This window comes from Lynx canadensis, chromosome D1, assembly GCF_007474595.2.
Source record: "Lynx canadensis isolate LIC74 chromosome D1, mLynCan4.pri.v2, whole genome shotgun sequence".
Classification (NCBI taxonomy): Eukaryota; Metazoa; Chordata; class Mammalia; order Carnivora; family Felidae; genus Lynx; species Lynx canadensis.
In genome coordinates this window covers 104,469,024-104,483,356 of record NC_044312.2, presented here as the reverse complement: position 1 = coordinate 104,483,356, position 14,333 = coordinate 104,469,024, and the positions used below count along the sequence as shown (strand labels likewise).

General features: G+C 44.4%; 1 protein-coding gene across 1 annotated transcript; it reads right to left on the bottom strand.

Annotated features, from left to right (window-relative positions):
* Positions 1 to 3,543: 3,543 nt before the first annotated feature.
* Positions 3,544 to 5,654, bottom strand: LOC115525601 (olfactory receptor 10V1-like). The gene has a single exon (XM_030332848.1). It carries the CDS (start codon positions 5,259 to 5,261, stop codon positions 4,323 to 4,325), a length of 939 nt encoding a protein of 312 aa, XP_030188708.1. The 5' UTR covers positions 5,262 to 5,654; the 3' UTR covers positions 3,544 to 4,322.
* Between the last annotated feature and the right edge of the window lie 8,679 nt (positions 5,655 to 14,333).

Genomic DNA, 14,333 nt, shown 5'->3' with positions numbered 1-14,333 from the left:
ATGCACACTCTCTCTCTCAAATAAACTTAAATAAATAAAGCAATAAAGTACGTCCTGTCTTGTCTTGTACCTAGCTGCTTATCCATCTGAGTCCCTGGCTAGCCCATGAGCTTAAGAGCAACAAACCAATGTTATTCACCTCCCAGGGCTACTACGAAGTAGGTAGAATGCAAATATTTGGAGAACAAACCAAAGAATAGTTGGCTACTAACACACAGGCTCCCTGGGGATCCCCCTCTCTTCTCTCTGAGGAAGAAGGAAGATGCTTCCTGAATCCTACCTCTTAAAAGTCCAACCGCAACTCCACGTGTTCTGGAGAATGAGTTCTGTGTCACTGAATTGAGGGTTTAAAATAACATGGTTTTTTTTATCTCACAAAGATGTCTTCTAGCACATCGTTCAGATGTTTTCCTAGCACGAACCTCCCTGTGCCATACACCTATGCCTCTAATTTGACAATATAAACTATTTGAACCTTATAAACTTGCTTTCCTGTTTATACGAAGTCTTCAATCCCTGGAGCCCTAAAGCCCAAAGTGCTACTAAGAAGAGGTTGGTGAAAGACGCCTCCTCCACAGAGGCCTGCTGTTACTTTGAGCTGCAGAAGGCCCATTTGGGGGCACCTGAGCACCAGTTGGTTAAGCAGCCGACTCTGGCTCAGGTCATGATCTCACGGCTCGTGAGTTCGAGCCCCGCGTTGAGCCCCATGTTGGGCTCTGTGCTGATGGCTTGGAGCCTGGAGCCCGCTTCGGATTCTGTGTCTCCCTTTCTCCCTGCCCCTCCCCTGCTCGCACTCTGTCTCTCTCTCTCTCTGTCTCAAAAATAAATAAACGTTAAAACAAATAAATAAATAAACAAATAAATAAAGTAAAATGTTTATAACTAAAAAAAATGAATAAATAAGCCATCTAGCATATTTCTCTGTTCGGATGTTATTTTTTTTCAGCAGGCTCCATGCTATATCGACTGAGCCAGCCAGGTGCCCCTCCATTTGGATATTAGACTAACCATGCTGAATCTTTCATCGTACTTTTAGAGTTTTTCTCCACCCCACCCCCAAGATCTCACAATAATTCAGGGAAGTAGAGTAGGTATTATTCCCCTCGTTTATTATGAAATTAAGTACACAAAAATGAAGGGATCTCCCCCAAACTCCCATAGTACAGTGATAACATGCTGAGATAGCAGCACCATCCCCGTCATATCCCACATTCTGCCTGTTCCGACTGTGTGACCTTGAACACGTGACTTAAATTCCCCATGTGTCAGTTTCCTTATCTGTAAGCAGAGATAAAAATAACACCAGTCTCATGGGTTTTGTGACGATATATGGGCTAATATATGGTAAACATTAATCCCCTTCTGCAATCACTTGAAAAGAAGCCCACTAACCCAGGACAACTATGCTTGTTCCCTCAAGAAGCATGGGGAATCGAAAAGTGCCTGGAGTATTTCTGTCGCTAGTGAAACAACCCTCTTGGTACTGAGTCAGCAACAGCTAAGGCAGCTTCTTCCAAAGTAGGTTCAACAGGATAAGAGGTTTCATAAGATACCCCAAGGAACAGAAGACTTTAGTGGTGACAGAGCTCGGAAAACATAGAGAAACATATCCTCATCTTAGAATCATGGCGGCACGTTTGCACATTATAGGCACAGAGCGAACCTGCAGTAATGGGTTGGGGTTTGATTGGTACAGTAGTCTTCATGCTTCCTTGACCACATAAAGTTTATTTCTCCCAAACACCTATGATTCAACAAGACTAGTGTCCTGCAGGTAACACTGACTTTGTAGAATATTGTGGTAGAACACAGCAGGAGGGACAGCAAGTGTCTGTAAGTGAACCAAACAAGGTCCTTTCAGGTTCTTGTCTTCAAAGGAAGACGGGAACATTTCAGTTCCTTGTAAGATAAATTTGGGGTCATGGTTTCTGCCTTTTAAGCCTGTGATACATTTTCAGGAAAAAAAGAAAAAATGTAGCAGAGTATTTATGCCTTTCCAGATAAGGAAACAGAGGCACAAAGAGTTCGTTCTCTGTTCTTCTGTCCTTACCACTCCCCCCTTCAGAAATGCCCTCCCTGCTCCTCTTTGCACAGATCTGGACACCTGCATGGTGCAGGTCAAATGCCACCTCCCTCGTCAAACTTGTCTTGATTCCCTTCGCTGTCCCTCCTCTGGAAGCTCATAGCGTTGTATCACTTGCCCTTGGGCTATCATGGTTTGTGTTCTTTTTTTTTTTTTTCCTTACGTTTATTTATTTTGAGGGCGGGGTGGGAGGGCAGTGAGAGAATCTCAAGCAGGCTCCATGCTGTCAGCTTGGAGTCCGATGCAGGGCTCAGTCCCACAAACCGTGAGATCATGACCTGAGCTGAAACCAAGAGTCGGTGACTTAACTGACTGAGCCACCCAGGCGGCCCTGGTTTGTGCTCTTCAAAGCCACTAGACTTAACTTCACCTTTCCACAGGTAGGTACACAGTAGAGTTCAATAAATAGTTGTTCACTGCCTTCTTAAATGTTGTTGAAAGAATAAATCACTCACTTTTTTTTTGGCAGGCTCCACACCCAACGGGGGGCTTGAACTGATGACCCAGAGATCAAGAGTTGCACCTCTCCACCGACTGAGCCAGCCAGGCACCCCAATAAATCACTCGCTATTCAACAAGGAGAGGAATAAATGAGTTTCCCTCACCCTATAAAAAGACAGTAAACCATCTATGTTCTGACGCCATTACCCTGAGGCTGATCGTCCTGAAACAATCACCCTCCTGTTCACAGCCGCTTTAGGGGCCCTTCCCCTCATTGTGTCCAGCCAGTGTTTGTCTTCACAGAACTAGCTTTGCTCTACCTGAATCCATTACCCCCCTGCTACCTAGAGAGGCTCAATTAAAAAAGCAATCTTTCTGGGGCACCCGGATGGCTCAGTCAGGTGAGGGTCCAACTCTTGATTTTGGCTCAGGTCATGATCCCAGGGTCATGGGATCGAGCCCCAAACTGGGCTCTGCACTGAGCATGAAACCTGCTTAAGAGTCTTTCTCTGTGCCCCTCCCCCGCTTGCTCATGTGCATATTGTGTATACTTACTGCCTTCATCCATCCTTAAGAAAGTACCACAGACTGGGTGGCTTTATAAACAACAGAAATTAGGGGCGCCTGGGTGGCGCAGTCGGTTAAGCGTCCGACTTCAGCCAGGTCACGATCTCGCGGTCCGTGAGTTCGAGCCCCGCGTCGGGCTCTGGGCTGATGGCTCAGAGCCTGGAGCCTGTTTCCGATTCTGTGTCTCCCTCTCTCTCTGCCCCTCCCCCGTTCATGCTCTGTCTCTCTCTGTCCCAAAAATAAATAAACGTTGAAAAAAAAAAATTAAACAACAGAAATTTCTTTCTCGGAGTTCTGCAGGCTGGAAGCCTGAGGTCAATGTTGGGTGAGGAACCTCCTCCCGGTCACAGATTTCTTGTAACCTCACATGGTGGAACAGGCCAGGGAGCTCTGTGGGGTTTCTTTTATAAAAGTATAATCTTGTTCATGAGGTGGGTGGTGTTGGGGCTGGGTGTGGGGGGCGGGGAACACAAATATTCAGACCATAGAAGCCAGGGACAGATAGAAATGTGCGATATGTGAGTGTGAGTGTGTGTATGTGTGTTGTCTGAAACCCACAGCGGGAGGAGCCCCTGTGGGCATGGGGAGAGTGAGTTAGATGCAGACTAAGAGCTAATACAGAGTCAGAGACTGAGATGGAGACAGATTCGCTCTGGGTGTAAAAGTAAGAAAATAGAGCGTTTAAACTCCAGCGCTTTCCCCGTCACCTTTCCCTGGAAGAGAACTGAGGATGAAAGAGAATTCAACAAGGCACAAACTCAGCATTTGCACTGCTGCCATAAGGAGAAAGTGGCTCCGATGTTCCCAGGCAGATGTGCATCCTTTTCTTGGCTCTACCCCCGCTACCCCCGCCCACATGAGCAACCTGTGGGCCTGCAAAGAGCCCGAGAACTGGACACCGACTTTACGTGTAATGGTGACCGTAAGTAAGAACGACATTCCTGCCGTATCTCCCTTTAAAAGCCACTAAGTAGTTTCACGTCATGTATCTCATTACATACAAAACCACCCCAGAATTTAAGTCGGGTGGGACATTTTAATCCCCATTTTAGAGATGAGGGATCTGAGGCCGAGGAAAGAAAAATGACTTTTCAAAAATAATATAACCGGGAAGAAGGAACAGCATAAAACCGGTGACCTCTTAGCCCCCATCTCCTTGTCTTTCAGAAGGCATACTCATTTGTGTCTTCCCAGCAGTGTTGTAGAGGAACATCCAGAGCGTTCACCGTGTTCAGGACAACAGGAACCTCATCATTGTTCTCTTCAAAGCATCCGTAAGCTCTCTGTTTCTCATGCTGTAGATCAAGGGGTTCAGCACAGGGGTGATGAAGGTATAAACCACAGACACTACCTGGCCTCTCTCCGGAGAGTACCTGGAGCTGGGGCACAAGTAGATGAGGCTTCCACATCCGTACTGGAGCAGGACCACAGTCAGGTGGGAGGAGCAGGTGGAGAAGGCCTTGCGCCTCCCCTCTGCCGAGCGGATCTTCAGGATGGCGGCCATGATGAAAACGTAGGAGAGGGCGATAAGCAGGAAGGGGATGGTGAGGACGGTGAGGCTGACCACCAACAGGGTGGCCTCATGGACCCACGTATCTGCACAGGCCAGTCTCATGACAGGGAGGACATCGCAGTAGAACAGGCTGATTTCTTGGCTGCGGCAGAAGGGGAGGCGGAAGATGAGCACAGTCAGCTGCGTGGCCAAGATGAACCCCAGCGCCAGAGACCCCAGGGCCAGCTGGACGCACAACCGCCAGCTCATCATGAGGGTGTAACGCAAAGGGTGGCAGATGGCCACAAACCTGTCATAGGCCATGACAGCTAGTAGAATGCAGTCAGCGCTGCCCAGGAAGATGAAGAAGAACATCTGGGCACCACAGCCAGGCAGGGAGATGAGGGCTCTCTCTGCGGACAGGACGCTGGCCAGAGTCAGAGGGGCAATGGTGGAAGAGTAGCAGATCTCCAGAGCTGCCAAGCTGGCCAGGAAGAAGTACATGGGGGTGTGCAAAGAATGGTTGCTCCAGATGATGAGAGAAATGGAGCCGTTGCCGCCGATGCTGACCAGGTACATGACGAGGAAGGCCACGAAAATCAGCATCTGCACCTCGGGGAGTTTGGAGAAGGGGCGGAAGTGGAAGTGAATCATCCCAGTCTGATTTGTACCCTCCATGTAGGCAACAAGCTGGGCCTGCAGATGGCGCGGTGCTGCCCCCCTGAGGAGAGAATGAAGGCAGGACGCAGAGCTCCTGCGGGGTGACCCATTCAATCCTTGGCCTCTCCCTTCCTTGATCTCCTCAACCCCAACGGTCTTCACCTCCTGCCTAAACTCATCAACTTGCTTTTAAATCAGACTTCTTGTTGTAATCACCCAGAAGTAGTTCACCACAGAAATATTTTTTTTAATTGTGGTAAAATATACATGCATAATATTTCTAAGTTTAGCCTCGTGTAAGTATATGATTCAGGGGCATTAAATACATCCACCATGTTGGGTAAACATCACCTCTATCCATAACTAAACTTTTTAAAATCATCCCAACAAAAACTCTGTACCCACTAAACAATAACTCCCCATATGTCATCCTCCCAAACTCCAGTCACTTCTACCCTGATTTCTGTCTCTATGAGTTTGCCCATTCTAGGAACCTCATACAAGTAGAATCTTATGGTATTTGTCCTTCTGTGTCTGGATTATTTCACTCAGCATAATGCTTTCAAGGTCCAGCCAGTGGTCGCACATGTCAAATTTCCTTTATTTTTTACGGCTGAATAGTATTCCATTGTGTGTAAATACCACATTTTGCTCATCCATTCATCTGTTCACAGACACTTGGATTGTTTCCACCTTTTGTCTATTGTGAACAATGCTGCCGTAAACGTAGGTGTGTAAGTATCTGTTCAAGTCAGCACTGAAATCTTAAATCACACAGTACCATACTCAGACCACAAATTCCTCTGTGCCCTCATCCCTTGCCTGGTTCTCAACAGTGCAGCCTCTGGGTTTGGACCATCTAGGTTCTAATCCCTGATCTGCCATTGACCAGGAGTATGACCTAGAGCAACTTGATGAAGCTTTCTGCTTCAATTTCTATATCTATAAAGATGACAATAGGACAGAACTCTTAGGATTGTTGTGAGAAGTAAATGTGTCTGGCCCCTAGTGAACTCTCCATGAGTGTGAGCAATAATCAGGAACACTTCTCTTCTTCTCCCTCTTCAAGACCACTTTGACGCCTCCAGTTCCCCCAAATAAGCCTCCTTTGGGCTTTACTCCCTTCCTCACCCAACCAAGACCTATGGTTCATACCTTCCATTAGTCTTTTGCCAATATTATCCCCATCCATGGCTCCTTGACCTTTTGCCAACCCTGTTGTTACCTTCTGTAATATCCAACATACCTATTCCAGGTTGACCACGACTAAAGATTACAAAATCCTGCTGAGTGGGGCCACAACAAAGGGGCATTATCAAACCCCAGTACTGACCCCCATCCTCTAAAGAGCTCCTCCTTCTGGTCCCCTCCAAAACTAGTGCAAATTTCCCTGGTCTCTTCAAGTCTCCTCTTCTGCTACCTCCTTCCTCACTAGCAGTGGACGACCCAGCCTCCCAGAAAAAAAATTACAGAAGCTACTTGGAAGCAATTTTCACTATGCTGGACCTATAACATAGGATCTATAACACATCCATAACACATTCTCTCCATCTGACATCACCCTCTAATGGTTCCCTAGCTCCTTCCCATCATGACTATTTCCTACTCTTTAGCCCAGGCAACCCAGTTTCCATCTTACTACCTGAAACCACTCTAATGAACTTCACCAATGACTTCCAAGTCATTGAATCCAACAACTACTTTGGACTTGAAGCTGCCAGCTACTCCCTACTCCTTGAAATTCCCCACCCATAGCCTCTGTAATGCTATTCTGCCCAGACTCCCTTCCTACCTCTCTAGACACTTTTCCATCTTTTTTCCACTTTTCTGCTTTTCCATTTCCATCATTTTAGAGATTACTCTTCCTCTTAGTGATTTGCAAAAGGAAGGTTTTCCTGGCTATTCTAGGTCTGCTCCCCAGATCGACTCTCCACCCTGCTCTGCCCCATGGGAGGCTAGTCACTAAGGACTGCATTAGTCAGTCACCCTCCCCCTGTGGTTTCTGGCTGGGTTTGGCTGATGAAAGCTACTGACAGGAGAATGAAAAGTAGCATAAAGAGCAGTAGGGTATTTATCCTCCCCTCCCCCAACAACACACACACACACACACACACACACACACACACAACCCATATTACATCTCCTGCAGAAACATAAAACTGACAGTTTGCCTTTCTTCCAATGATTAAGCAACTCACAATGCCACAGTAAGAAGGGGGGACCACTTTGCACCCCGAGTTAAACCAAAACAGATCAGCCTGACTGGTTTATGGATGCCCAAAAGAATGTATTTTTTGTTTATTTTTGCTATGCTGACGTCTGAAGATGTGTCATGATCTTTGAAAATATAATAATCATGTAAGAATGTTGTTTTCCACCATACAGAGAATAATACAACCTTATATTCTTGCTGGCTTACAGTTTTACCCTTTGAGTATTTGTTGGGTTTTTGTGTCTTACAAGCCAGTCTTTTTAAAGTCTGACTCCCTGCATGCTTTGGAAGTAACGTGTTTTCCTTTCCTAAATGCATCTGCCCCTGCATGGGTCATCTGTTTGGCACAGCCTCATGTCCGGTAGGAGGGCTAGAAGATGGCTGGAATCATGGTAGGAAATTTTTCATCTGGAACTTTCTGAGAGTTTTATTCCTTGAAAATGCTAATTCCTTTTCTGGAACAACATTAAGAGCACATGCCTGGGGCACCTGGGTGGCTCAGTCAGTTGAGCATCTGACTTCGGCTCAGGTCCTGATCTCATGGTCTGTGAGTTAGAGCCCGGTGTCGGGCTCTGTGCTGACAGCTCAGACCCTGGAGCCTGCTTCGGGTTCTGTGTCTCCCTCTCTATCTCTGTCCCTCCCCCGCTCGTGCTCTGTCTCTTTCTGTCTCAAAAATAAATAAATGTTTAAAAAAACATTAAAAAAAAAGAGCACACGCTTGCCTGCCTTTCTCTCTATGCAGAGTGAGAATGGACAGCACATCCTCTACCCCAAATATTTGATCTCTGTGAATTAAACACTAATGGGACAAACAGTTATAAGAAAAAGAACTACTATCTATAACCAGGGATCTCACCATTCCCTGCATGATGTGTTTGCCTCCGTGTTCACATGTATATTTCCGTCCCCTCCTTGGACTCTAAGCCCCAAGGGGGCAAGGGACAATTGGGTCCCATTTTTTACTAATGCCCAGGACCTAGTACAGTGTCAGGCACTATGTAATGCTGTATTGACATGAACCCTGGAGATTTACTGAGGCTCTATCAATGCTGGTGACTGATACTTAGTACTTTTGAAGTAGAAATAGGAATCTTCATTTTAGCACTCTGATACTAAAGAGGTGTATCCTTTCTGGAGAGATAATCAGTGTTTTCAAGAAGTAATTTAAGATGTCACATGCGTTGGAGGTGCCTGTGTGGCTCAGTCGGTTGAATATCTGACTCTTGATTTCGGTTCAGATCATGATCTTATGGTTCATGGGATTGAGCCCCATTTCGGATTCTGTGCTGACAGTGCGGAGCCTGCTTGGGATTCTCTGTCTCCCTCTCTCTCTGTACCACCCCCAGTGTTGCTTGCACACTCTTTTTCAAAATAAATAAATAAACATCAAAAAAAAAAAAAAGATGTCCTATGCACTGAATCAGTACTCTCAACATTAAAGGATCTACCCTAAGGAAATAGCCTGGAATATGGAGCCAAACGCACAAAGATGTGTGCAGTATGCCTTAATAATTTTTTATAAGGAGACAAAACAAATGCTTAACAAAAAGTAATGTTTTGGGGCACCTGGGTGGTTCAGTTGGTTGAACATCTGACTTCAGCTCAGGTCATGGTCTAGCAGTTCATGGGTTTGAACCCCACATCAGGCTCACTGCTGTCAGCACAGAGCCTGCTTTAGATCCTGTCTCCCTCTCTTTCTGCCGCTCCCCCACTCATGTTCTCTCTCTCTCGCTCAAAAATAAATCAACACTTACAAAAGTAATGTTTGAGTCCCTTGACATATATTCATATGATGAACTATTACATTGCCATTAAAATTGTTATAATGAAGAGGTTTAATAAGATGAGAAAACGCTTATAACATTAAATGAAGAAAACAAAGAGGCAAGACTATGCATCGCATGAACAAATTATGCGACCAATATAAAGGAGGACAGTAAACTCTTAGTGTTTTTGAGAAAAATGGGTGATTACTGTTTTCTTCATGCTTTTCTCCACTTTTCAAATTTCCTTCCAAAAATGTGTGTTTATTTTTTCAATTACAAAAGTTTCATTGATTTTTAGAATTCTCGTTTGAGAGGCAAGGAAACAGAAGTTGCCTAGCACACCCCTAGTTATACAAACAGTCATTGTTGGAACCAGGATTAACATCTAGATACAGGCTGGGTTTATTGTTGTGAACCTCCCCTTTCCTTCTTTCCTTCCTCCCTTCTTTCTTTTCCTTTCCTCCTTTCTTTTCCTTTCTTTTCCTCCTTTCCTTCCCCTCTCTTTTTTCCTTTATCCTCATCTCTTCTTAAAGCCAACCCCTTAGATTTAGCTCATCATTCTAGTCCATCAAGATCTTATGGAGAATTTCAATTCTTTACTCCAGTGAGTAATCAATTTTGCTCCCACTGTCATCTACAAATTTAATGAACATGTTTCACAAAGCTATAACTAACTGGGCAATAGACATAGCTCCTGGAGACCACATCTCTTAAGCATACTACCTCCCGTATCCCTCAAAGTTTTCTTCAGAACACCAATAGGTTTTCAGAGAAGTTTAAAAGTAAAAGGTTCTCTGTGTGGAATGTCTTAAAAACTAGAGTGAATTCCACTGCAATACGCAATCATCTTGATTACAGAAGGGATGTTCAACACTCCTTGGATAAGGAATTCTCATTTTCATTCCTTAGACTCACCTGAATTCACAACCCATTCCCCAGACCCCTGGCCAGACACACACATTTCTCTCTTAATAAAATATATGTCATCCTACTTGACTATTAAAATTACATAATTCATGCTTCCCTTTTCATCTTAGCTGCTAGGAAGCCCAAAACTAAGTTTTATATTCAACTGCTTATCATTCCTCATCTCTATTTCTCTCTTGTCTTCTGTACTGTGCAAGTTGATTTTGATCTTGCTGTAACTAGGGTTTGATCGCAAGGCACTCTATTTTTAGGAGCCTACCAAGCGTGATAAATCTATTATACAAACAAAACAATTATTCTTGCCTTTTGTGTCTTCATCCAAGGTGTTGACGAGTGAAGGAGAGATCTCTCCACTCTTTGCTCCCAAACTTGCTCCTCCTCTGGGGTCCCCTCAGTGGTACAAAGATGACAATCCTGTGGGCTTGGTCATAGTTAAATGTTCTCTTTCATTGTCTGCTTTCTTCTGCCTTTGCTGCTGCCTAATGCCTTGCTACTTGAAGGTTGGATCAGAGAATTCCAACTCTCTTCTCACCCAGGAAATACAAACTCTCAATAATGTTGCATCTTCTTTGATGAGTCTCTTGGCACCAGTACTGCTTCCAAAGACTTGGCAAACATCACAGAGAGAGCCTTTCCTCTTCCATAAAGACCTTTGCATACTCCTCTGCCTTCTTCCCTTACAGAGTGTAACTAACAGGACCATTCATACATTCACTCAATCAACAAGGATTTACTGAGCATCTACTATCAACCAGGCATTGATTGTGTCACCTGGAAACTGAGTAGATTACACAATATTTTCTGGGTGTCCCATCAAAGCACGGACTCCTCCTACAAAGGAGGGTGGATAACTTCTCACCACTCTTAGGCAATCTAGGAAATCAGTCACATTTTAAGGGAGAGGCAGACTCTTCTCTCACTCTCGGTGGTGGACTGGTTCAGAGACTTGTTTGTTGTTAGAATATTTGGCATAAACACTGTCACTTCATTCACTCCAGGAAATTGTACAAATGTTCCCATCTAATTGTAACTTCACCCCAGAAAGCCCCTCACAGGATCAGGGAATCCCAAGGTCAGTAGGGTTCATTGGTCCATTTCCCAGGGTCTAGACCATACAACAAACAATTCATCAACCTGGTCTTGCATCTACCCTCCTTACCTTCTGCCTGGAGAGACTGGCAACCACATCATTCCCTGAGGCTGAGTGAAGGCCACAGTGGAATCCCCTTCTTAATAATCTTGGGAACCGTGGAGACTGACTCTGAAAAACCACCCAGCACCGAGGGGAGCACACATCCAGACGCTGTTAAGCCTTCCCTGCTGCCTCTTCTCAAGGGAAAAGCATAGGACTCTAGCCCTTGCAGAGACAGAATTCTGGGTTGTCTCTCTCAGCTCTCAGTTCTTCTCATCTTCTTTCTGGAGATTTCCCTGCCAGTGTCGGTTCAGTAAAGCCCCAAGAGGCTAACTTGGGTTTTCACTTGACCATCCCCTGTAGGTCAATGAACACAAATAGGAGTTGTTTGGAGACGTGATATTCCAAACTGGTTTAATTGCTACTAGACTGAGCTATATTCTAATTATTGCTTAATTTTTACTCTCCAAGTTTGAGAGCATTTAAAAGATACACAATTCTTCCCCTGCTCATGCTCTGTCCCTCTCCGTCTCTCAAAAATAAATAAATGTTAAAAAAAATAACAAGTAAAAGACACACAATTCTAATTAATCCAGGTAGAGATTAATATCTTGTGCACCTAAACAAATTCCAGGAATCTTTCAGAGCTCAACCAGGTGTCATCTGTTAAATGAAGCCATGTTCCGATATGCACACCTTCCCCCACCCTCCTCCACAAAGGGAAAGTTTACTCCCTGCTCCAGGCTCTGTGGCGGCTTTGTCCCCACCCCCAATTATAGCACTTATCTCTCTGTATTGTTTTTTAATTTTTTTTTAACATTTATTTACTTTTGAGAGACAGAGAGAGAGTGTGAGTGGGGAGGGGCAGAGAGAGAGGGAGATACAGAATCTAAAGCAGGCTCCAGGCTCTGAGCTGTCAGCACAGAGCCCGACGCGGGGCTCGAACCCATGAACTTCGAGATTGTGACCTGAGCTGAAGTCGAACACTTAGCCGACTGAGCCACCCAGGTGCCCCAATGTTTTTCTTCAGTTAAATTCAACTCACTCACTTTTTGTTACCTATCAACATGTATTATGCCAGTTCTATCTTGTAATCTCTCATTTTCATTCATGTGTCACCTAAAATTTTCATTTCAAGAATCAGTAACTGAAAATTCAGTGAACATTGCTAAAAATGAAGACCTACGGGGCTCCTGGGTGGTTCAGTCCATTAAGCACCCAACTCTCGACTTTGGCTCAGGTCATAATCTCATGGTTCATGAGTTTGAGTTTGAGCCCCATGTTGGGCTCTGCACTGACAGCTAGGAGACTGCTTGGGATTCTCTCTCTCTCTCTCTCTCTCTCTCTCAAAATAAATAAATAAACTTAAAAAAAATGAAGACTACAGGGGTGTGTATGTGTGTGAGAGAGAGAACTTGGCAGGAAGTTGTCAAAGCAATCTAGAAAGAAAAATGCAAAATAGTTCCTGAAAAGCAGTCACCAACCATTTGAAAGCCTAACTGACCTGGAACATGTTTCAGGAAGGATAAGTGGGCAGGTGTCATCTTTGGATCCTTCTTCTAGAATCAGACTCCAGGGAGTTTGGGAGAGAAAGTGACTGCATCCAAGGAGGCTATGAAGTGATTTCTATGACTAATGCACCTTTTTCCAGATGGTCTCTTCACATTCCCCAGTGAGTCACTGAGTGCATCCAGCTGACCCCAACATCCAATCTGGTTCTCCCACATGCAACCGCAAACCACATTGGACATAGTTGGCAAATGTGCTATGTTTCCATGAGATGAGGGGGCTCAGTGAATTTTGCTGTTGATAGAAGAGGTCTTGACCTTCACCTCGACCTACATCTCACCTCTCCAGAAAGAGAAACCAGAGAGACGCTGCGGCAAATGCTGTGTTCCCAAAGATCGTTTTCCTAAGAGCAAAGACTGGAAGTGGTGAGCTCTGTATTTCACTACAAATCAAGTAATTGGGTTTTACTATGCTTTCTTGAAGGTTTTTAATTTCTAAGTCAAACTTACCTGAGTAATAATCATATCTTAAAATATACATAAAAGGATTTGTGTCCAGTAACGTCCATGAGCGAACAGGTTGCATTTTCAATATGCTCGTGAGTTTTACTTTCACACAGCCTGGCTTCTGTCACAACAGACTCACTTTATTCACAGCCAAGCCACCATTCTATCTGGTATGTTGTTGGTCTTTTACAGAAGCATTTCCTTAAGAGCTTTCCCAGAAGATTATCTTCATCAGGTTAAGTTAAATAGGTGTGAGGGAAAGAAAGAAAGAAAAGGAAGAAGAAAGAAAGAAAGAAAGAAAGAAAGAAAGAAAGAAAGAAAGAAAGAAAGAAAGAAAAGGAGGAAGAAGAAAGAGAGAAAGAAAGAGAAGGAAGAAGAAAGAAAGAAAGAAAGAAAAGGAAAGGAGGAAGAAATAAAGAAAAGAACGAAAGAAAGAATGAAAGAAAGAATGAACGAAAGAAAGAAAGAAAGAAAGAGAAAAGGAAAGGAAGAAGGAAGGAAGGAAGGAAGGAAGGAAGGAAGGAAGGAAGGAAGGAAGGAAGGAAGGAAGGAAGGGTGATAGTTGTTTGGGGAAGCCCCAGTCATACAAAGACTGCTCTATGGTAGAGCATCCCAGGTAATGTGCTTGTGAATCTTCAAGAGCAAAGTAAAATATGCACTCTTCCCACCCTTAATTAGCCAGGGAAATTTTTCCATGCCATCTGAGAGACGTGGCCTTTGAAAGTAGGTCAACATTTTGAGAAACACTGGTTTGTTCTAGAAGAGAAGATGACCCCATGTCTCATGGCAACTCTTCCTGTTGGCTGCATTTGAGAATTCTAAGACCTTTAGGCTGTTGGAATTTAGTGTGCTTGCCCTCTTAGCATGCAGTCTTCTAAATAATGCAAATAAATTTTAGGAAAAGCAAGCAATGGATTTTGTTTCTAAAGAGCAGTGGAATCCAAATGAGACCCAGGTCATCTGCTACAGTTCACAAAGTACTTTTATATCTATGACCTCACTAGTGCTCCTTGCAACGGGACTCCCGTGACTTTACAG

Coding starts and splice junctions, on each gene's coding strand:
- LOC115525601 (XM_030332848.1), bottom strand. CDS start 5,261: ATGGAGGGTACAAATCAGACTGGGATGATTCACTTCCACTTCCGCCCC.